This window comes from Boleophthalmus pectinirostris, unplaced genomic scaffold (genome assembly GCF_026225935.1).
Source record: "Boleophthalmus pectinirostris isolate CB_2022bp ecotype Guang Dong unplaced genomic scaffold, ASM2622593v1 HiC_scaffold_5, whole genome shotgun sequence".
In the NCBI taxonomy this organism is placed as follows: domain Eukaryota; kingdom Metazoa; phylum Chordata; class Actinopteri; order Gobiiformes; family Gobiidae; genus Boleophthalmus; species Boleophthalmus pectinirostris.
In genome coordinates, this window is record NW_026571404.1 from 34,910,065 (window position 1) to 34,935,203 (window position 25,139).

At 40.7% G+C, this 25,139-nt stretch overlaps 2 protein-coding genes across 2 annotated transcripts; both read right to left on the minus strand.

The window, feature by feature from the left end:
- Positions 1-5,227: 5,227 nt before the first annotated feature.
- Positions 5,228-7,887, minus strand: LOC110158784 (uncharacterized). Its single transcript, XM_055162876.1, has 8 exons — positions 7,818-7,887; positions 7,213-7,350; positions 6,989-7,122; positions 6,759-6,895; positions 6,599-6,691; positions 6,359-6,477; positions 6,109-6,236; positions 5,228-5,894 (listed from the first exon to the last, which is right to left on the minus strand). Exons 5-8 carry the CDS (start codon positions 6,658-6,660, stop codon positions 5,580-5,582), a joined length of 624 nt encoding a protein of 207 aa, XP_055018851.1. The 5' UTR covers positions 6,661-6,691; positions 6,759-6,895; positions 6,989-7,122; positions 7,213-7,350; positions 7,818-7,887; the 3' UTR covers positions 5,228-5,579.
- Positions 7,888-17,745: 9,858 nt separating this feature from the next.
- On the minus strand, positions 17,746-25,139 carry mtx2 (metaxin 2). Its single transcript, XM_020917009.2, has 10 exons — positions 24,989-25,139; positions 23,503-23,550; positions 23,372-23,418; positions 22,755-22,827; positions 22,593-22,669; positions 21,833-21,925; positions 20,352-20,390; positions 20,131-20,256; positions 19,680-19,756; positions 17,746-19,107 (listed from the first exon to the last, which is right to left on the minus strand). The coding sequence occupies exons 1-10, from the start codon at positions 25,026-25,028 to the stop codon at positions 18,948-18,950; spliced, it is 780 nt and encodes a 259-aa protein (XP_020772668.1). The 5' UTR covers positions 25,029-25,139; the 3' UTR covers positions 17,746-18,947.

Consider the following 25,139-nt stretch of genomic DNA (forward strand, 5'->3'; position numbering starts at 1 on the left):
GGGGCATTTGAGGGCCGTGATACATTTGATTTGAGTGTTTGTTGAGCTGCAGCGCGCGAACACGCAGACAGTTTGAATCAAAAATAGACTACTTGACTGTGTGTTGCTCATTTACTCAGTTTTTCACTTTCGCCAAAAAATGGATTTACGAAAATGGCTTAGACCTCCTCCGGTCACCACCACCAGTAAAGCGATGGATAGCCGAGATCGAGATGACTCTTCTGTGAATGCTAGCTCCCGACAACCACCTACGGAGATAGCAGCACAGCACCGGACAGCGACCTTCAAGCCCCTCAAGCCAGCAGCGAACAGTGGTGGTCGATGATCTCGGGACTGACAGGCCTGTCCAAACTGTATTAAATCACTATCCTGTAACAGTTTACAATGGCAAGGGGCGATCATTTATTGGTAAATGGTTTCACAACAGAGAGTGGTTGGAGTACAGTGTGAAGGCAGACGCAGCATTTTGTTTTTGCTGTCGGTTGTTCAGGAGCACAAGAAAATCTGGATCATTGGATGCCTTTGCGAGTGTGGGCTATAGTAACTGGAAACAGGATATTGCTAAAGACCGTGGATTTCATCAACATGAAACTTCAAAAGACCACATATCTTGCTATGCAATGTGGAAGGAGAGGGAGATGCGTCGCAATACTGGGAGTGAGGTATCAACCCTTGTAAATACAGATCAACTTAACAGAAACCGCTATTATGTGGGCTCACTAATAGACGTGATTGTGTTCTTGGCTGAAAACCAATTGCCACTACGGGGAAAGCTTGACGCTTTTGATATGTCGGAGGGGGGGTCTGGACTTTTCCTTTCCATGCTTGATTACATCATCAAAAAGGATCCTGAATTAGCTAATGTGACCAAGACTATCCCTCGCAATGCCACTTACACCTGTCATGACATGCAAAATGAACTTATAAGAACACTGAGTGATGTGGTGACAGAGGCTATAGTGGAGGAAGTTGGTGAATCCTATTACACTTTGAAAGTTGACGGAACACGTGACCCCACAGGACGCGAAAACATTTCGATTGTGTTACGATTTGTGAACGAGTATTACGGAATTACAGAGCGTTTACTGTGCATCGCTACGGCCCAAAAAGGTGACGCACAGACATTAACTGACACCGTTCTGTCCGAGCTTAACAAGGTTGGCCTGGATTGCTCCAAAATTCTGAGCCAGGTATATGATGGAGCCTCCGTTATGTCAGGGAGACGTGGTGGTGTTCAGCAAATTCTTCAGGAAAGAGTTGGACGTGAGATACCGTATGTGCACTGCCTCAACCACCAGTTGCATTTGGTTGTAGTTCATGTCATGTCTGCAGAGCCCGCGGTTTCGGATTTTTTTGAGGTGTGCAATTCCCTCTACAAATTCTGTAGGAAGCCAACAGTTGCTTTGCATTATAAAGGGGCACACCTGAAACGTCTTTTAGAGCAGAGATGGACAGGGCATCTTGCCACTGTTTCAGTTATTCTTAAGTCATTTGATGACATAAAATCAGTTCTGACCGATGCTGACACTGTGCTGGACTATGGCGCAGAGACGAGAATGGAAGCTGCAGGACTGCTGCACGAAGTATCAGAGCCAAGCTTCATGTTCCTTGCCAACTTCACCCACAAAGTCCTGGCTCTTTTGGACCCACCAAACAAGCTTCTCCAGAGAGAAGACACTGATCTCCTGACAGGTTTAAGTGTTGTGGCGAGTGCAACAGTATGTATTAAAAAACTCCGTTGTGATGAAGAATTTAGGAAGATGTTGGATACTGTTACGGGCACCAAGGAGACACCGAGGCTCAAACGGGGACTCACAGAGAGCACACGGATGGATGGTTTCATCGTTATGGAGCCTACAGGAGTACACCGAGCCACAAGTAATGATGACTTGAAAACTGAATTTAGGAGACTTTACTACAACACTATTGATTTGGTGGGCGGGGAAATGGAGCGTAGATTCAGCGAGCGCAACTCTCAACTGGCAAGCGCACTTGCCGCACTTAATCCAGAGGCCGACAACTTCCTTGATGTGAAAGCTGTGAGGCATATTCTCGACCTGTCACAATCGACTGTAACCGACGCTGAGTTCGAAGTTGCTAAAGAGTTTTTAATGTCACAGAAGCAAGCAACAGGGGGAAACTGGACCATACAGCACATCATCTCAACGTTCCACATCCAACTGAGTGCCATGCCCAGTGTGCTGACTGCTTTCAAACATGCATTAACGTTTGGCGCATCAACAGCAATGTGCGAGAATTCATTCTCCACTATGAGAAGTGTGTTTTCGGAACACAGACGCACAATGCTACACGAGAGAAAGGCCAGGTTGGTGCAGCTTGCATTCGAGAAAGACTTGACACGCAAATGCGCAAACGAATGGAAGGACAAAGTACTCAGACGTTTCAGCACTATGCCTTCTCGTCGCCTGCAACTCTTCTGACGGTAAGCCCTTTGTTTATTTTACTTCTTGCCAGCCCTGGTTTTCAATATAAGACCTACTAAGGAGATAAATTGTTGATTGACGTTTGCTGGGTCTTGCATTTATGTTTTGTAGTAGGCTATGTGACTGTCTGAATGGCCATGTGCCAGTGCTGCCCAGTGTGTAGTTGGGATTTTTTAAGTGGGCGTACACGATTTTTATCTGAACCAGGAGGACTAAACCAGGAGGACTAAACCAGGAGGACTAAATCAGGACTAAACCAGGTCTAAACCGGGTCTAAACCAGGACTACACCAGGATTACACCATTCCTACACCAGATCTAAATCAGGACTAACACAGTACTAATCTTGGACTTCAGAGAGCGAGACAGACAGAACCCCAGCTGGCACCCTGCTCCGCTTTGCTCCGTGAGGCGCGGAGCTCTGCGCTGGTTCTTTCTGCTGCGGTCACCCAAAGGTCTACGCGGGCGCACCTCTGGGCCCGACAGTCAGTCCTGGTTTAGTTCTGATTTAGATCTGGTTTAGTCCTGTTTTAATCCTGCTTTAGTCCTGGTTTAATCCTGGTTTGGTCCTGGTCCAGTCCTGGTCCCTCATGTCTCAGATCACTATAGGGCAGTAGTGCAGATATCATGAGCCTATGCAGGTTGTTTTCACCATTGCCAATAACTCCGGTTTGACATTTAAGTTGTAGCTATTTTATATTTGTTATTTTTTATATCTCACGTCGGTAGAAGTTGGTAGACAGCGTACCCCCGCGTACCACGCCCACTACAGCGTGGCTACTTCTTGCCCGATTGCGTGCTTGTTCGTCTACCACACAGCCTCAACAACTATTGTAGCTAATAATAATAATAATAATAATAATAATAATAATATCAACACATAATTAGTCTAATTCTATTAAAGAAAAACATAATTAGCCTAATCCTATTAAAGAAAAAACGAGTTTGATAGCATTTTTGCTGTGTATGACTCCACCGTTAAAATATTTCTCAAATGGCAGTGCCCCCCCTGCTGGTGACCCATGCCCCTCCAGTAGACGTGCTCTGACGCCGACTCTGCCCAGATCCAGAGCTGATGTAAAAACACTGTGCACATCCTCCCCCAGCACAGACCAGAAACTCTTATAAAACTCGGGATGCAGCCCATCAATCCCCGGGGCTCGGCCACAACCGAGCTGCTGCACTGCAGAGGTCACCTCCTCTTGAGTGACTGGCGAGGCCAGAGCTGCTGCCTCAGCCTCTTCCAGCTCAGGCAACCCGTCCACCATCTGCCCCTGGCTCTCCCCGTCACACTAACCAGCCGCAAACAATTCGGAGTAGAAGGTTATGGCCTCCTGCTGCATTAGTGATGGGTCAGAGGTGACCTCCCCATTAGCCGATTTAAGGTGCATAAGATTGCTCCCTGCTCTGCCTTTCTTTTCTAAATTAAAAAAGTGGCGTGTAGGGGCATCAATATCACGCAGTGCAACAACTTTAGCCTTAACTAGTGCCCCCTTTGCTCTCTCGCTCATAAAAGTGCTCAAAGCGCCCCTCCTGCTTGCCCACGTGCCTCTACTCCCTGCACCCCTGATCAGCCCCTGCTCCAGGAGAGACACTTCCCTCTCCAAATGCTCCAGCCCTTCCCTCTCTGAGTGTTGTGTATACTGATGGACAAAAAGTTTTATTTGAGTCTTCCCCACCTCCCACCACTTTAGTATGTTTTCAAAGTCTGTCTTCCTATGCCTCCACTGCTCCCAGAGCTCCCTGAAAGCCTGGATGAAGCCACTATCCTGCAGTAAACTTACATTAAATCGCCAGTAGGGGCATGTCTCCATGTGTCCATGAGGTCATTCTCCCTCAGCACACTGGCCAGCAGAGCGGCAGAGCTTGGATGGGGCTCTGCCGTGTTCCTATCATGAGGGTGTGTTGTACAATTCCAGTCCCCGCCCACTAATATCACAGACTCACTGTTAAAACCTTTGAGCTGCCTGTTCAGAGTGTGCACTAGCTGTGTCCGGCTTACAGGTGAGTTGTGTGCATAGATGTTTATGAACACAAAGTGTGCCCCCCTTTGTCCCCTGTACCACCTGCAGCCTGCCCCCCTCCACTACTAGGTGAGGGGCATTACTCAGCCTCAGCCGTTCAGATAAGAGCACTGCTACTCCTGCACTTAGATTAGACCCATGGCTCATGAACATGGGCCCTGACCAAACCCTGCTCCAGTTTGTCTCATTGTCCCTCTGCTTCTCTTGATTCCTGCCTCCATTAATGTTCAAAGTTCCTATTCTGAGGCTCTCCATACACAGTCAATTTCCCAGAGTACATTTGACTCTAATTGAGGAAAATCTTACTCTAGAAAAAAATATATTTGGTCCCTATCTAGAAAGAGTAAAATTTACTCTTGCAAAAGAGTAAATAATTGAGAGTAAATTTTACTCAATTTTGAGCATTTATTTTACTTTAAATGATTATACTCTTATTTGAAGAGAAATAAAGTTACTGTACCTGCATTCTCCAACAAATAGAGTAGAATTTACTCCAAGATTATGAATACTGAATTTACTCTACCATCATTTTACTCCAATTAATAGTGATATTATACTCTAGCAATATTATAAATTTTACTCTAGCAAGATTACTATTTTACTTTAGCTTTATTATAATTTTACTCAAGATTACAATCATCAATCCAGTCCTTAAAGAAAAACAAAAGCAGTGGATTTAACAATTAAAACTTTTATTCAATTGTACACAGTTTAATAAATACTGCATTCTATAGTGTATAATCATGTGTCAGTTATAGAAACAGTATGAGACAATAAACAAGTCTTATTCAACATAACAGTATCAGTTGCTTTAAAAGAGTTTGCATTCTCTACAGTTAGCCCATCTGTCATACATACAACTTTCTGCAGAGGAGCATTCAACAGAACATTGGAACAATTTTCATGTGCCTTCACGTTGCATTCAGCTGCTTTCTAAACCTGGAAAATTGTTCATGATCCTTTTACCAATCATATTTAAATCAATCACATAAACCTTTTACCAATCATATATAAGTGTTTTTCCTGAACAAAGTATTTTTTAAGATAACTGACACTTATTCTCTGGCTTTAGCATTTTACAAAGAAAAATATCAATGCATCAGTGCATTAAATCAAAGAAAACGTGCCCTTAACTCTGCAACCCTGGGACTCACTTTACTGCTACCAACGTCTATGTCATAAATGGTAGTCTGCAAGAAGTTGTATACATTTATCAGATCTTGATTGTAGGAGGTGCCAAATCCAAAATGAGCTTTAAAAAGTTCGTCAAAAGCAGCAAGAGAGTCCGATGACTTACATGGAATCACATGTTTGTCAGTCACAATGTAGTACTTGTGGATCATGTGCTTTGTGTTGCCACAGGCCAGCAGGTAGGGTTGACGACTTTCTCTGACGCTGTCCAGATGATCTTGGATGCTGGTCCCCGTCTAATAAAATAAAATAAAATCATTACTCAGCCTTTTCCCCAACACCCTTCTAATCCATAGTAGTATGTAATATGGCTAGTATTTCCCTCCATCGTCTACAAGTGGGCTGAATATAGACACAATAAATTACTTTTAATTACACAATTTGCTTCAAATAAAATAATTTTAATAATACAGCAATCAGACAGGTAGTTTATGACTCTTGAGAACTCACCTTGAGGAACTTCACCAGCTGGTCATATGCCTGTCTTGCTGATAGCTTCCCTGGCCTCTTGCATCCATGAGGAGGTGGAGGCAAAAGGTGGAGAAGAACCAAAATGGATGATATATCACCATCCCATCCTGAAAACAGTGACAGTTCATTAAGTCATTTGTATATATACAACCACCTGTAAACATATTTATAACAATTGAAATGGCAAATAACAGCTTTAAGAGTCATACATAGAATCCTTGAAAAATACCTTTAGGTGAAGGTGTCTGGCTCTTCCTTTTTTTGCCATCTGATGCTTCTTTCTGAACAAACTTCAGTCTCCATGCCAGAAAACCAGTTCTCTCCTCCTTCAGGACTGTAAAAGTGTTCCTAAAAACATACAACATTTTTAACATGTATAACACTATTAACAATGATTCTTTTAATTAAATAATTTATTTTGTGAGACATAAAGACATAAACCTTGTAGAGAATTAATTATTGTACCTACATAGCCAAGCTTGCTTTTTGGATCTGCCAATTTGGGGAACAAGTTAATGATTCCTTTGGCATAATCTTCTTTCACATGCCCGGAGGCCTTGTTCTATAAAGGAGAAAATATTATGATTTCCTTTTAAGACATTACAATTATTTAATTAGCATCAATTTACCCGTGTTCACTTGTCATGTGTGCAACCAAGATGTTGACCATATCAAGTCTCCTGCTATCAGTCAGGTTCTTTGTTCGAGCATACTCACTTAGGACTCGATCACCTTCTGGTTTGTCTTTAAGGATGGCCTCAATCATCTGCAGACATACACAAACATGTGCCATTAAAGTTCTAAATAGTAGAATATGAAATAATTGTTGACATCACATGTGAATGATCACTAAGCTTACATGTGAGAGGCGAGAGTCTTCAATGTACTTCACTGAAGCAGGACTACGCTGTAGTATGATTGTGTCATCAGAGTCACTAACATTATCTCCACTGTAGCTTGCAAACGAGCTGTTCATTGGGGAACTCGATCCATCTGCAAAATATAGGATGAATTATTGCAAGTTATTGTAAAAGGTAAACCTGATGTACTGTATGTAGACAAAAAAAACGCTAAACCACAAACCTTCATTTGGAGAACAAATCTCAAGTACACCCAAATCTTGTTTTTTGAGGAGAAATTCAAACACGTCCTCATCAACCTCAGTCCTTGAGTCATCATACACTTTCAAATCCAATGTTGGAATTTCAAATCTTTTAGCAACTGCAAAAAAATAAGAATAAGTGTACGCTTCTATGCTAAAAGATTAACAAATTGATTGAGTGATTTGGAATATCACAAAAACAATATTTAGGTTGAATATAGCAATATTTATCAAGAATCCAAATCTTGCAGTATATCTGGCAAAGGTTTTTGTCTGGGATCAGTCAAAATTAATCAATGTTAATGTTAACATCAAGTCAAATTAGTTTAGCTAGTTGGATGACTGTCCTTCTGTCTTCCCAGGTTTCAAATTTTTACACACTGAACTATAGTTTTTGATCAATTTGAACAGTAACGAATGTATAAATATGCCAGAAACATTTGATAGCGCTTTGCTAAAAGCACGAGTTTAGCATTAGCTCAAACAACACCGTCTTCCTAACACCACACTGACAGAAAAAAATTATTTGGTTCAAACAATTTTAGAAACCACAGTATTAGTCATAAAACATGTACTTGAGACTCACCTTGTATTCCTGTGACTGCAAACAAAGTAGAAATATAATCCTGTCCGCGCTCCGACTGTCCTGCCGAGAGTTTGTGCGAGAGACTGTCATGGCGGCTGAATCGAAACTCAAGTGCAGTTTGGTGGGCGGAGCTGTGGGCGGAGCCTCAATTACTCGAATGGAGGAGATTCACCACATTTCTGTAAAAACACTCTCACTCTAGTGACCGCGAGTGGTAATTGCACTCTAAAATGTTGAAATGTTACTCGTTTAGAGGAAAACAATGTTATATCTGGGAAATTTACTCTACCGATTTTACGGTGTAGGAAAAAGGAAACAGAAAACAAAGACAACAGTAAATGAACACAAGCTGAGAGAGAGAGACACCAATGTCCCTGATCCTTTTTTGCCCTTGTTGATCCTTCCTACAAGCTTTGCCAACCTGTACCTTTTCTTTTGGCTTAACTGATCGACACCCACCTGCCTCTTTAATTTCCTAACTGAATTAATGAAACCATCAACATCGGGGAAGAAGTCTTGCACATTAACTGATTTGTTGCCATACGTAACATCCAACAACTCATTAATGTCTTTAATAGAGTAAGGAGGGGGCTCTTCTGGCCCAGCCTCCTGAGACATGTCTGAGAACTGTGACGGTGTGTCTTCCTCATCCCTGTCCTCTCCGTCCTCACACTGCTCACTGTCCCCCTCTGCTGCACCTCCCTCCTCTGTGCCCCCCTCATCTGCGCTGTCGGTGTTTTGTGACGGGAGCGGGGCACTGGTTACAGTCTCCCCCCGCGCGTCCGCCTCCTCCTGTTGCCCACTCTGCACCTCTGTACTCTCATCCACCTGTGGACAATTATTTTAAACTGAACACCTAAAATAATTTGATGTCATGAAACTTTCTGGAGGTAAAAACGTAACTACACCATTTTTTGGCACCAGCCAAAAAATGTGTAATGATGAAGAATAAAACATATATAAGTCGCAGTCGACTATACGTCGCTCTTTTTGGGGGAAATGTATTTTATAAAATCAGGGACCAGGAACCAACATTTCATCTTCAAAGGCAAGGTACAGAAAAAATAACAATAGAATAAAGAACAACAGGCTGAACAGGCGTTAATATGTTAACGTCACATACACTGAAAAAAATAAAACACTGGTTTAACTTATAATTTATATAGAAATCATTTACATCTAAATATTGTTAATTGATCATAATGATATTTATAAATTGGTCGAACTAAAACAGTTTAAATTATAACAGTTAATAAATTATAAATTGGTTCAACAAGAAAACATCCGTTACCTCAACACGCAAAAGTTAATTGAGTCAATTAAAAAACATTCATTAGCATTTATGTGCCAATTTAAAATTTTACATTAAATTAATGTACATGTAATTGATTGTATTAATCTATTTGAACTTTTATTTTATAGTGGTCCTATAATCTTAATAATTTCACAACACATTGAATTATTTTACTTTTTATTAACAGTGCATAAATGTGAACATCACTAAATACAGCGATATGCAAACATAGCAACCAGCAACAACTTGTGACAACTGCCATTGTTTCCTCCACCACACTGCATTCTTGCTGTACCTGAAAAACATGAGTAGATTAGCACAAAATATAATTTTCAATGCTTATGATCAGTCTGCATCTGTATGCATCCTAAGAATTTGCAAAAAAAAAATATTTCATATTCAAAAATGTTATGTAATGATTTCACATGGTGGGAAGTGACTTCATAACTATATGTAAAACAGATTTACTTTGAGAGAAATCTCTTTACTTATGATGCATAAATGTAAACTTCGTGCCAGTTCTTGGTTTCATGTGGCTAAATTGAATGACTATAGAGATGGAGACAACTGAAAATGTTGGGTTCACGTGACATCACAACATTCCACAATCCCTACAGTTTAACACTGAGCTGGAGGTCAGTGGAGAATTCTATGGTAGAATTTGTGGTATGATTTCTAATATTTAAAAATTTGCATCAACTAATATTTTGTTATATAATTAATGCTATGTAGTACATTGGTAAAATATTCCCTACAATATAATGGACTATGCATTTTTTTCCCCAATAACAAGATCACTGCAAATGAATTTATTCACTAAAAGGACCACTGTAAATGGCATTTAGAATCAGAATAGGCTTCAAGGCAAGTTTTGCTTCATTTACATGTTTAACACAAAAAAGGGGCATCAAATACAGACAGCCAATTGGTGAGGAGTTTGATATTATAAGGCATGACATGTATATTATATATACACCGTTATCATGTATATTATATATACCGTTATCATACCTGATTCTTATTATTTCATTAACAGGGTCTCCAAGGAAAATCATCAGCAATTTGAGCGCATATTGCCTTCATGTAGATAAATCAAAACAGAAGCAGCATTCAGTGAAGCCTGCAAACATAAAAACACTGTTATTTTTCTCTTTTTTTTTTTTTTTTTTTTTTTTTTGCATTCACATGTAACGTAAACATATTGAATATTTGTGATGTGAATATTTTCACTATACAAAAAAAAAAAACTTTTCTCAGTGACTTCCAGGATGGTGCACCCACCCGGTTGCCGTGAAGCTGTGTTCTCCAGAACACAGAACACAGAAACCAGAACTGAACCAGGACTAAACCAGGACTGAACCAGGACTAAACCAGGACTATACCAGGACTGAACCGAGGACTATACCAGGACTGAACCAGGACTATACCAGGACTGAACCAGGACTGAACCGAGGACTATACCAGGACTGAACCGAGGACTGAACCAGGACTGAACCGAGGACTATACCAGGACTATACCAGGACTGAACCGAGGACTGAACAGGACTGAACCGAGGACTGAACCAGGACTAAACCAGGACTGAACCAGGACTAAACAAAGACTGAACTGAGGACTGAACCAAGACTGACCCAGGACTAAACCAGGTCTAAACCAGAACTGAACCAGCACCAAACCAGGTCTAAACCAGGACTAAACCAGGACCTCCTGAGGAAGTCCGTGTAGAGTACGGATACTTTTTTATTGCTGATATCAGATTCATGTAACTGTTCTTTTCTCACCCAAACACTTCAAATTTCATCATTTCATTTTCACATGAATGAAAAATGAAAATCACCAAGTTTAGTTTCAGATTTTATTTATGGCAGAGGGGTGGTGGGGTGGGGTCATTTTTTTGTTTTTGTTTTTTTTTTTCTGGTGTGGGTTCTGTCTGTGCTTCTTCATCACGTCTGTCTCGCTCTCTTCATCCCCTCGTCTCTCACTCGCTGTCAAACTGCAAACACTGACTCGGATTTTATCGTTTCTTGTTACGTCATACATGTGAATAGAGGAGAGGAGAGAGAGAACAGGAGAGGAGAGAGAGAACAGGAGAGGAGAGAGAGAACAGGAGAGGAGGAGAGAACAGGAGAGAAGAGAAAGAACAGGAGAGGAGGAGAGAACAGGAGAGGAGGAGGGAGAGAGAGAGAAGGAGGAGAGAGAGAGCCACTCTTGGTGTGAGCCGTCCCCCAACAGCACGGCTCCTGGGATCATTCAGGCTCCAAAACCCCTCCACCACGGTAAGGGGACGACTCAAGGAGGGGAGGAAAAAGGAGACGACAGGACCGGACAGGACGGGAGGAAAGAGAAAGAGAGAATAGAAGAGAGAGAGAGAGACAGGAGAGAAAGAGAGAGAGAAAGAGAGCAGAGAGAGACAGAGAGAGAGGAGAAGGAGGAGAGAGAAGAGAGAGAGAGAGAGAGAGGAGGAGAGAGACAGGAGGGGCAGGGGGAGGAGGAGAAGATAGACATAGATAGACAGAGAGAGGGTTCCTCTTAACACTATTAACACTATTTACAATATTTACACTATTTACAATATTTACACAAACAGGGGTCCAAAACAGAGTTGCCTCCTTTACAGAGGCCAACACCCCCCAAAGCCCCAGCGCTCCTCAAATCCTTCCTCATCATTGTTCATGGAGTAGAGGCCAAACTCCAGCCTGAGTGTGGCCTGCACCATCCTGACAAACAGACGTCTCACACTGACCCAGCTCTGAGTCTGCAGCCTCCTCCTCCTGCTCATGTACACAGACATCTTGACCTGTCCTATCAGGAAGCTCAGGAGCTGGCCCCTCCTCCTACTCCTCACAGAGAACCTGAACCCACACACAAACACCTGAGCATTAAACACCTGCCCCACACTCCTGAACACTGCCCCCAGCAGCTGGAACAACTGTGTCAGACGCCCACACTCCCAAAAACAGTGGAACACAGTCTCCCTGATCCATATATATGTATATATATATATATATATATATATATATATATATATATATATATATATATATATATATATATATAGTAGTTTTTCATTCATTTTGGATAATGAAGCTCCAGAATGTCTCCCTCTTGAGGCGGAAATTCAAAACTGCTTCTCCATCTGACCTCTTCAGTGCTCTGATATCAGTCATTAACACACAGCTAAGCACCTGTAGCTACTGTTTTTAGCGTGATTAAAAGTGCTTCATTCCTCAGTGCTCCTGCAGCTGGGTGCTCCCTCTGTGTCTATACAAACAAAAGCCCTTAGATGAAAGTTTTCATGCATATGCATAACTGCAGTGGTTTAATCAGTTTAAAAGAGGCTGAGCTGTGCACGTTGGTTGGCGTATAGAAGGGAGGTTTGAGCTCTGAAATCAGAACACATCTCCTGGAACAACACCAAATGGCACAAGGTGAAAAAAATAATTTGACTGTTTTAGTAAAGAAATCTTAAATCACATGATATATGTAACTAAATGCACTGTGTTTATATTTGTTCATTGAAGGGACAATGTTTTTTAAACCAAGATAATACAGAAAACATGTATCTGTAAATATGCAGGATTGTAGCTATTTTCCATTCTTAGTCTTCTGCTAATATCCATTAGAGGAGCTAACAGCTACATAATTCTTTGTCATGATGACATTTAAAATGTGTCAGTTCTCACTGGGCACCACAATTTCCTAATAAGGAAGTTAATGGACTTGTTTCTTTTATTAAGGCATTTATGATTATAGTACAGTATTATGTACAGTATTATGAATATTGTGAATTAAATTGTCCAAATTATGACTAAATTATCCATTTGGGTCAAAGATGATAACTATACAGAAGACATAAGCACTACATGTCCTCTTTAAAATCTGTAATCACAATTTACAGTCTAGCTCCAATTAAGTTTGACTTTCTGAAATGAGTGATAAAAAATATAGAGTTTTTTCCCGATATTCTAATAAGTGGTGGTATTATAGAGTAAATATTTTCGCTGAATCCAGTGACAGAGAATCCTGGACTGCCCCTTCCCCACACCACAGTCTCTGTCCCTTCTGGGACCAGCGCTGTGTCCGTCCGGGGCCCATTATCTCCGATCAGGGGCCTCGGGGTCACAGCAGCTCTGACCAGCGCAGACTTGACCGGACGCTGCTCTGTTGGGTCTGTTTAGTCTGCCTGTCTGAGGACACACATCTGGAGTAATGAGACAGGCAATGGGCATCGCTCAAGCGCACAGGGTCAGAGAAGAGCTCCAGACATATGATATGATAATGACCCAAAGGAGGAGATGGAGAGAACGAGAGGGAGGGAGAGAAGGAGGGAGAGATCACAGCACAGGGTCATGGAGGAGCTACAGGCATATGACATGATAGTGACCCAAAGGAGGAGATGGAAAGAAGAGTGGGAGGGATGAAGAGAGAGGGAGAGGAACCAGATTGATTCCGTGAGAGTCAATTTTAACACTCCACTTTTTGCTGTGTGAGAAGAGGGAGAGAGAAGGAGACAGAATTTGGAACTAGGTCCATATTAGCAGTGTTGGGTGTGTTACTTTTAAAATGTATTCCCCTACAGATTACAGATTAAATACCCCAAAATGTAGTTTGTAACGTAATCCATTAAATTACTTAAAGTGAGTAACGTAATCTGAATACTTTGGATTACTTGATTTGCTGTAGAGAAGCAAAGATGAGGAAATCTTCACATAAGATGTTTTGTCTGATAAAAGACAATAAAAAGCCCAGACTTTACTTAACTAAATTAAATATATTATTGATAGAAGAGGAGGAGACACGTCCATGCAGCATGATTTAGACCTGTTTTAGTCCTGGTTTAGACCTGGTTTAGACCTGTTTTAGTCCTGGTTTAGACCTGGTTTAGACCTGGTTTAGACCTGTTTTAGTCCTGGTTTAGACTTGGTTTAGATCTCGTTTAGACCTGGTTTAGATCTAATTTAGATTTGGTTTAGACCTGATTTAGACCTGGTTTTAGTCCTGGTTTCGATTTGGTTTATACCTGGTTTTAGTGCTGGTTTAGACCTGGTTTTAGTCCTGATTTAGACCTGGTTTTAGTCCTGATTTTGTCCTGTTTTAGATTTAGTTTATACCTGGTTTTAGTCCTGGTTTAGACCTGGTTTTAGTCTTGATTTAGTCCTGATTTTAGTCCTGGTTTAGTCCTGGTTTCGATTTAGTTTAGACCTGGTTTTAGTCCTGGTTTAGACCTGGTTTTAGTCCTGATTTAGTCCTGGTTTTAGTCCTGGTTTAGTCCTGGTTTAGATTTAGTTTAGACCTGGTTTTAGTCCTGATTTAGACCTGTTTTTAGTCCTGGTTTAGATTTAGTTTAGACCTGGTTTCAGTCCTGGTTTAGACCTGGTTTTAGTCCTGATTTAGTCCTGGTTTAGATTTAGTTTAGACCTGGTTTTAGTCCTGGTTTAGACCTGGTTTTAGTCCTAATTTAGTCCTGGCTTTAGTCCTGTTTCAGTTCTGAATTAGTCCTGGTTTAGACTTGGTTAAAAGAAAGAAAAAAAAAGGGATATAGCCCAAAATGTGAAAACAGGAAAATACTTCCATGTAATCCCATTTATTTCAACAAAGTAACTGTAATCCAATTACCACTCACTGAAACAGTAACTGTAACCGAATACATTCCATTTTTTTTTTTTTTCCATTCCATTCCATTTTCTTCCGCTTATCCGGGGCCGGGTCGCGGAGGCAGCAGTCTAAGCAGGGACTCCCAGACCTCCCTTTCCACGCACACTTCCTCCAGCTCTTCTGGGGGGGGACCCCAAGGCGTTCCCAGGCCAGCCGAGAAACATAGTCCCTCCAGCGTGTCCTGGGTCTTCCCCGGGTCCTCCTCCCAGTGGGATATGCCCAGAACACCTCCCGAGGGAGGCGTCCAGGAGGCATCCGGAAAAGATGCCCGAGCCACCTCAACTGCTCCTCTCAACGTGAGGAGCCAGTTGAGGCCTCTGTGGGTGGTGAGCCCACAGGAGGGCGGGCCTACGTCGTCCCTTCGGGCTGAGCCCGGCCGGGCCCCGTGGGCAAAGGCCCGGCCACCAGGCGCTCGCTTTCGAGCCCCAACCCCAGGCCTGGCTCCAGGGTGGGGCCCCGGCTGCGCCATACCGGGCGACGTCACGGTCCTTGTTTTTATACTGTTCATAGAGGTTCTATGAACTGCTCTTAGTCTGCCCCGTCACCTAGGACCTGTTTGCCATGGGAGACCCTACCAGGGGCATAATGCCCCGGGCAACATAGCTCCTAGGATCATTCGGGTACGCAAACTCCCCCACCACGATAAGGTGGCAGTTTCAAGGAGGAGCTACTTATAATTTGTACTCTGATTACGTAACTCTGGTACATGTAATCTGTTACTCCCCAACACTGCATATTAGGAATAGGAATGAATTTATGGACAAAACAGCAAAATAAAAACAGCAGGATCATATTGAGCAGGTTAATACAAACATTTTAAGACCAAAATAATGAGGCTCACTACAGCACTTACAGAGAGAGGGGTGACAATTTTTCAATGTAAAGTCTGGAGCTGGATGCGCCAATATGCTCATTTTCTATTTGGAACATGGCGGCTGTCTATTTATAAATACAGTCTATTGACCCAAAGGAGGAAAGGGAAAGAGAGGGAGAGAGACCAGAGCACAGAGTCACCCAAAGGACAGGGAGAGAGATAAAGTGAGGTGAGAAAAAGTGGGAGAGCGAGACCAGGGCACATAAAGGAGGTATAGTCATCTGGACTGGGTGGGCGTCTCTGGTACTACACTAAACTGGTTCAAGTCCTATCTAGAACACAGGAAGTATTTTGTTGAAATTGGAAACTGTGTCTCAGATCACATGGCCCTGACCTGTGGGGTGCCTCAGGGGTCAATCCTGGGCCCCCTATTGTTCAATCTCTACATGCTGCCATTAGGCCAGTTAATAAGCAGCAATAATGTGTCCTACCACAATTATGCAGATGACACTCAGATCTACGTCTCTCTGGCAGCAGGAGACTATGGACCAGTGGACTCACTTGGTCACTGCATCCAACAGATCAGTGTGTGGATGCAAAACAACTTTCTCCAGCTAAACTCTGACAAGACTGAAGTCATAGTGTTTGGTCCACAGAATCAAAGGGACAGTGTCAGCAGTCACCTCCAGTCTCTCTCTCTAACACCTTCAAATCAGGCAAGAAATCTAGGGGTAATAATGGACTCAGACTTGAACTTTAACAGCCACATCAGATCAATAACATCTGCAGCCTTTTACCATCTAAAAAAACATAGCAAAAATCAAAGGTTTACTGTCTAAAGCAGACTTAGAGAAACTTATCCATGCATTTGTCTCCAGTAGGTTTGATACTGTAATGTTCTGCTCACTGGTCTCTCAAAACGAGCTGTGAGACAACTGCAGAACATCCAGAACGCTGCAGCTCGGGTCCTTACTCGAACTAGGAAGTACGAGCACATAAGTCCTGTGCTCAGGTCTCTGCACTGGCTCCTGTGGCTCAGAGAATAGGTTTGAAAGCAGCTCTGCTTGTGTACAAGTCGAGCACCAAAGTACATCTGTGACATGTTAGTGTCATATGAACCATCTCGCACTCTGAGGACCTCAGGGACCGGCCTTCTGCTGGTGCCCAGAGTCAGGACTAAACCAGGGGAGTCAGAGTTTCAGGTTCATGCAGCTAAAACCTGGAACAGTCTTCCTAAACATGTGAGACAGACTCTTCTGTGACGCTGTTTAAATCCAGGCTCAAAACATTTCTGTTCTCTCCAATTTATGTGTCTCTTTTTTAATTTTAATCTTCATGATTATTTATGTTTTTATTTGGTTTTATTATGATTTTAATGTATTCCTTATTCTGTAAAGTACTTTGAATTACTTTGTGTATGAATTGTGCTATACAAATAAACTTGCCTTGCCTTGCCATCTGACATGAGACTGACCCAAAGAAGGAGAGGGAGTAACGGAGGGAATGGGAGAGGTCAGGAGACATGAGCTTGTCCACATGACCTCACCTCAGGCAGATTAGACGGCCAAGTGTGTCAACGACCTCGACCAATGACCGCGCCAACCCACAAAACGGTACAGCATGCAGCCAGCATTCTTAGTGTTTTAAGGACACACACAAGTTTTACTCATTCTCAGTATATGGACACACAGGCCTCATTTGAAGCTCAAAACCTCCAAAATTCCCTCACAGAGCTATAAAGGCCGCAATAGCACTGACTCATGATTGATTCTTATGGTCCAGGAATTGAACCCATGGTCTTTTGGTTGGCAGCTATGACCATCTCCATCTATGTCTTCATATCAGCTCCCTTGTATAACTTTTCTTTTAGAATTAAGATATGTGGTTGTAAGTTGCAGTACCATATTTTTTTTCTTTTAGAATTAAGATATGTGGTTGTAAGTTGCAGTACCATATTTTTCAGACTATAAGGTGCACTTAAAATTCTTTAATTTACTCAAAAATCAACAGTGCCCCTTATAATCTGGTGGGCCTTATGTAGGAAAATAGACGAGAGAATTCAACATTATTGATATTGTGCCTTATAGTCTGAAAAATACGGTGTTTTATTGCTAAACTTTTCCACAACAGAAGCAAATAAGTCCTAAGAAAATGAGCATATAGCTGATTGTAGTCCAGTGACTGTTTAATGGAGGCACTTCTCATTCACACAAACACACACTTAGAAAAATCAAATCATAATCACATCTCATTATGTTCATGGTTCTATACACAAGTACAGGAGGGAGGATACAGGATTTTTACATATTTGCCTTATATGTCTTCTGTAGGTCACTTATGTATTACTTAAAAAAAGAAAGAAAGAAAGAAAGAAGGAAAGAAAGAAAACTGCATAATTGTGTAACCATGAAATCATTTACAAATAGTCTGGGCACCTTTTTTCCTAAACATTCAAATGCATTCAGCTTGGTTACATGTCTAAATCCAAAGCTGATAAATAGTCTTTTTATGCACTAAAATGATACTAAAAAAATAAAATAGGTAAGAAAAAGAATAGATCATAGCTGGCCAGGCTATGGGAAATTAAAAATGATCTGACATTTACAAAAATACCATTTAAAATAGTGTGTTTTTGTGTTCATAATCCATCCACTATATTCAAAACCTGAAAGACTCCAGGGCTCTGTACTAGACTCCTGTGTGTCTATCAATGGAAATACTTCATGTACATTACATACATTAAAAACAAAAAGCAACGTGCAACATTTTACAAGCTCTACATAAAAGTGTGAGGACACAAAATGTACAGAGAGGGAATGACACCAACGTGAATACAGATCGGATACAGGGGGACTTTGGGAGAATTTGAGGAGGACTTGAGGTGGACTTTGTTGAAGACTTCAGGAGGACTTAGTGGGGACTTCGGGAGGACTTTTAGCGGCCTTAAGGAGGACCTGAGGGAGACTTGAGGGGCAGAACATTGTGGGAATTTGAGGAGGATTTAACAAGGATTTTACAGGGACTTTCTGCAGGGTTTGTGGGGACGAGAGGGGAACTTTGTGGAGGAAATCGAGACTTTTTTAGAGAATTGAGGAGGATCTTTGTTGGACTTGAGGAGATATTTTTTTCAGACTTGACTAGGACTTTGGAGGGATTTTTAGGAGGACTTTTTTGAGAATGGACAAAGACTTGAGAAGGACTTTTGAGGGACCTTGACGAGGACTTAGCAGAGACAAAAGGGTAAGTTTGAGGAGGACATCAGAGGAACTTTTTAGGGACTTCAGGAGAATGTGAGGAGGGCGTGTAGGGGACTTGAGGAGGATTTTGTGGAGGACTCTGTGGAGGATTTTGAGAGGACTCTGGAGAATTTCAGGAGGACTTGTCTTCGAAGTAGGTCTGCTCGATGCGTCTACAGAAGGAGAGCAGGTTGCTGTAGCTCTTGACCCTCTCGGCGAGCTCCGTGCTGGTCAGTCTGGTGGTCAGGATGGTGAACAGGTGACCGAACACCAACGCGTCCAGTTCTGTGGGTCTACAAGAGACAAAGGAAGAGAAATTTACAGCACTGCAGGTGATGTATTCCTGTAATTATTATTAAAACATTATCTTCATTCAACCTGGTCATTCAAAGCAATTTCACTTTTTGACGTGTAGTGTAGAGGGAGCACCAAAACTACAAATCATTACAATGAAATAATTTTTTTTTTTTTTTTTTTTTTAAATTGTCAATATCTGATAAAACTTCTATTAAGCTTCTAATAATTTTGGGGGGAAACTGAACAAAATCAAATTCTAATTAATTGTTTTGCTGATATAATTGTTCATTTCCACACATTTTAAGAATTTTTTTAAACAAACTTTAAATCATACATTATTTTTAATTTATTGTCTTTTTCTTTTTTTTAGCCATTCAAAAACATACTAATACTTGTTGCTGTTGTTGCAATCTACTTTATATTTTCATTTAACCACAAGATGGTGCTATTAGAATTTTTTGAGTGTGAAGACAGCTGAAACTTAATCAAACTACAAAAACCGTACAACAAAAACAAATATAATATACAACAATATATAATAAGGAGATAATATTAAAATAATCCATACTGTTTGTTGAAGAAAAATGGTTGTGTCCCAAGTCGCTGAGACAAAGCCTGGCAGCACTGACTCACATCTTCATAAACCTGAGCACAGCACGAGACAGACATTTTAAAAGGGCCCATATGATTCCATTTTGTTAACTATGTTATAATGTAGGTTCCTCATCACAAACACAAATGGAGTTGCGTTTCATTTTATTCACATGTTCAACACACAAACCCTGCATATTTACGCTGAGTTCTTCTCTCAAACAGAAAACAGTGAAATGTAGACAAACTAATAATAAAGGATTACTGAAGCATGTGTGAATGAAACAAAACACAACTCCAGATATGTTTTTGATGCAATAACTACATTCTAACATGGTTTAAAAATCACAAGAGTTGATTTTGTGAAATTATAGGACCTTTAAACTGTATTTTCGAGTGATTCAATCTCTAAGTTTCACTTTACTAACCTGCTCTAAGGACTTTCCTCCCCAGCCAATGGCGTTCATCTTCTTTCGGACTTCCCACTGCTTCTGATAGGCCAGGACCAGACAGAGGGGCCACGAGTACGGGCTGCTGTATCTGGGACGGGTGATCTACGCGGAAGTGACAAAAGGTAATTCATATCTATTAAACATTAAACAGTAAATAAAATCAGATAGTATAAATGAATGAATGATTGTTTCCATACCTCTGCTGCTGTGGCATCATCACACCACTGAATGTACAACTGTAAAGCAAATAAGAACTGCTTTAAATGTAATTCATACAAATGAAATAAGAAACCAGTGTCAACTTAAGGCCGCCACACACTACAGGATTTTTCTGTCTTAAGCTATTTTTAAACATGCGACAAAAAGCACACACCACAGACACGAGGAGAATCTTATGAGACTTAAAATCTCCCATCGCAAATACTGCAGCGGGATATGGTGGCACACTACAGGCTATAAAGTTGTGAGCGTGATCGTGTTTGTCGTTTCCTGTCTACAGTAAAACCACTCGCTTTGAGACTCTGTGTTCAAAAGATCAGAGAGCTGCACTTTTAGTTTAGATAGAAGTTAAAATTGTGTTATTATTATTTGTGAAATGTGGTGCAATACTTCAGAGACATGATTTTTAAAACATAAAAGATTGGCGATAAAGTCCACAGGAAGTAGAGTCACTATCACTAATCTGCAGCTTCACCTCGATCCGTGCGCTGAGTGGATGTAAACGGACACACGTGAGGAACTATCTCGCCTTTTTACTTTTAAAGAACACCTCAAACTGGATTAATAGTGCGGTTTTGTGGATTGGGTGTCATTACTTGCGGAGGACAATTTCTATGGATAATGTAGATGAGATGCTGTGCTTTAAACTTGCAGCTTTACAAGACGTGAGTAATAAAGTCTTCTCATTATTTTTGCTATATTCTGACTGAGTTTATATTTTGCACCTCTGTGTACATCACTCCTCTGCCCCGGACACTTCGTTTTATTGGCTGTTACCGTGGCGTTGCTGATGCTTGGTGGTTATGATATACAGTATGACAGTCTCTCTGATACCACACACAGAAGAAGCACAGCGGCTTCAAAATCGCAAGTCACAAAGTCGGGTCACGTCTCCCAGAACTCGAGGACAAGCCAATCGCTGCCAAAATTGGGCAAATTCTCCTGTAGCGTGTGGAGGCCTTTAGATAATTAAATAAACATGACTTAAAAAAATACTGTAAGGATTTCACCATAGACTGTATAAAGTAGTGGACAAAATGAGCGTGACATCACCCATAGTGTTCAGCACCAGTCAAATGAAGCTCACAGAGGCTGGCAGTTGTAGGAGTGAATTTGGAGCAGAGTTCCAGATTAGGAATAGGAATTGCTTTACAGACAAACTAGCCAAATAAAAATACCAAGATCAGGTAGAGCAGGTTAATAGGAACATATTAAGACCAAAATAAGGAGCCTGACAGCAGCAGTTACAGAGAGGAGTAACCTTTTTTCAATACAAAGTAAATTGGACTCAATGGAGCCGGAAGTGCGCCCATGCTCATTTCCTATTTGGAACGTGACGTCAGTATTTAAATCCAGGACTTAAATACTGCTGCATTCAAGACAATATTTCTTAAGACTAACATTTGTTATTTGAGTATTTGGCACAATAGTACATACTGCTAGTGCATGTGTGGTGTACCTCTGCTGTGAGTAGCATGTTATTGACCAGCTCCATGTAGGCCTTCATCTCAGCCCTCTGCACGTCGTCCAGCCCGTCACTCAGAGAATGGCCCTGTGACCGCAAGAAAATGAAATGCAGTTTCTTATGACTTTATATTAGTTGTAAACAATATAAACGTTTTGTAGCAACCCGAATAAATACAGTAGTGATCTGAAACTATTTTGTGTTGAATTTTTGACACACAATCATTATTCTAACCATCAATCTGTCCCTGTCTATTTATATATCACTCTGTCAATCTAACAATATGGGGTTTTTTTTTCAACTTTTGCTGCCCTAGTTGAAGAGAGATAGAAACATTTAGAACTTAAAATGGGTTAAAGGATAGACAGTAATCTATTCCTAAAATTAGAAAGTCCTAGTTGAAATAGTAGTTTTCCCTGACGACATAAATGTATACAATATTGGGATACGAGGGGAAGGCTTGTTAATTGATATCATTACCACAACCATGGTAAAAACATTTTAGACAGAATGTAATTTTCAATACAAAATCTAATACTGACTATACAAAATAATCCAGGCAATGTAAAACAATTGTCCTAATTTTTAAAGATATGGTACTAGTTTAGTAGTAACTTTTTTGACAACCCAAATGTCATTTTTTTAGTAATTTATAAAAGGGTGGAGTATTTTTTATCTAAATATCCTACTTTTAACATACAGAGAATATTGTCCAGTGTGTCAGCAAGCAAGGAGGGCCCTGTCCAGGTCTTACCTTTGCTTTAGTAAACTGTACTATTGGTCCTAGTTCAGACACCACCTGGTTTCCAACATGGATGAAGGGAATCTTACCTGAAGAGGATTCAAAGGGATCAGCAAAGTCTGTGCACTATTTTATTTGTTTGTGTAATAAACAGTTTAATGTAATAATACAAACCAGAAGGAGACATGAACTCTGCATTGGCTTTACAAACGACCTGCACGGGAAGCCCACACATCCTGAGGTACGCCTGTGTGTAAAGGAAAAACAAGGCTCAGTCAACAGGTAAAACAACATCATAAAAAATTTCCACTATGGAATTTTTTTTGGTGGAGCTTCCGAATAACCTTTGTCTTTATGTAGATGTTACTGCTTTATCTGGAATTTTTTTTATCTTAGTGGAGACACAGTGGAAAACACGAGACCAGGTTACAGGTCAGATCTTTCAAGAGGGCTCCACTCACTCGATAATGTGTTAAATGTCAAGCTGTGGAACCTTTCAGGAAAAGCAATAACATCTCTATGGAGACAAACAGGTGGCAGCTCCTCCACCAGAAAAATTACATTTAAAAGTTACAAACATTATTGAACTTTTATGAGTAGATTTGGTATAAAATGTTTAAAATGTGAAGAACTCTGACGATTTCAAGCAAAACAAGAAACACAAGAAAAAAACTGTAAACTAAATCTGGAGTAATTGTTGCGTGTGACACTTTAGAGAAATAATTTTGCACAGGTAAAATGCAGCTGGATTTTTTTTATAATAACAGTAGAATAATATTAATGAGCTTCACCTGAACTGCCAACGATGACGCACAGTCTGACAGTAAAATCTGCTCATCTGTGGAAGAAACAAGAAAAATTTTGAATAATTATTGATAGATCAATGTAAGTTTATCTTTCCATGAGTGATGGGCGGTCTTACCCTTGAGTGGTTGGTACAGTGTGGCGCTCTCAGGCCATGGCTCAGCAGCTGTTCATACCAACAACACACGAGCACATGATGAGTTAAACATAGACGACATTATACTCAGGCATTTATGTGTCACAGCCCAATACAGAGCAAGAACCTCACATATGCTCTACAGTACACAAGGATGCAATGTTTTTGTAATACAATTCTATTTAAGATTAAGAAGAGAGATGGAGTGTGTCACGGGGTCAAAAATATATATGTAAAATCTCAGTACAGGTGCTCTTCAAGGGTTACACTCCTCCTTTTGTAGTATGCCTCAGGTTTATACCTTGCTCATTTTCATATTACAAAGTAATGGCTCATGTTTTTTTAGTATTTCTCTATAAATTGTAACATTAACTGAACCTGCAGGCCCAATAGGCTACTGATTATTAATGATTAAGTACAGTCTCAAATGCATGAGCTATAATTCCCTGAAAATAAAATATGTTTTAATGCCACCGGACTCATTCCATGGAAATGGAGCTCAACAGTGACCTCCTGCTCAGGTTCTGGAAGTACATTTTCCATTAATTTTTCCCATTGGCTTTTTGAGGAATGTTAATACTAAGACTTTAATTAACCAGCTCCATGGTAACTAATATCCATAATGCAGTTGTTTTAAGCCCAAAAAGCAAAAGATTTGGTGACATTATTTATTAACTGATTTTAAATTTAAATTACAGGTGGTCATTAATTACTTTTTTTGTTTTTGTAAAGTCTGTGGGAAAGATGAATGAGAAACTCCAGAGGCTCCATAGAAAATTAGGACAATACTGCGAAATCCATGGAAATAGATGCCAGACTGTGGAATATTATAACCAATAAGGCCAAACAGGAGTCAGGTTTATGGAGATGCAAGCTTGCTTCCAGAAAGTATGCATATATTTTCTGTGTTTTTCAGTGCAGAAACAAATTTGAAATAGAAAAATGCACTGGTAATTTTACTCTTTCTTTTTTTTAGCTAAAATGTTACGCAGTGGAGCTTTAACGCTATTTTGAAATGGTTTAAATCCACAAGAGGGCGCACAAATGGACAGAAAAAGAAGAAGAAGACGACGTCGCCATTTTGGCTCAAACACGGCTGGACTGGTTGCGCTATGTCAACAAATAAAACACAAACTCGAGCTTGTGTTTTTAGAGTAAAACACATTTTGCCACCCTTCCGAGAGACAGTTTGAACATTTATCTGATGAGCCTGTCCGTGTGTGATTCTAATATCGAAAGCTTCTAGAATAAAGAAGAAATGCGTAAATTATAAGGTTACATATGTTCCTTTAATGCGCTTCTAGGTTAAATGTATAAAATGACAATGCCAGATGATACTAGTGTTATCAGGCAAAGAAAGTACACGCTAGAATTCGTTTTGTTAAATCAGAAGTAGTTTTAGTGCGGATAACCCTGAACATGCTGACAGAAAACCGAAATATAAAGTCCAAACGTGATCGGATCTTACCCGCCATCTGCGACACGAACGCCTCAGCAGCCAGAGACATGCTGCTGTCACAAAATGATCCCAAAAAACACGAATTTAATGTAAAAACAGGACTGGCAAGTTTAAGGACAAGGGCTTGATCTACAGACTCCAGCTGGTCCGTCCTGGATGG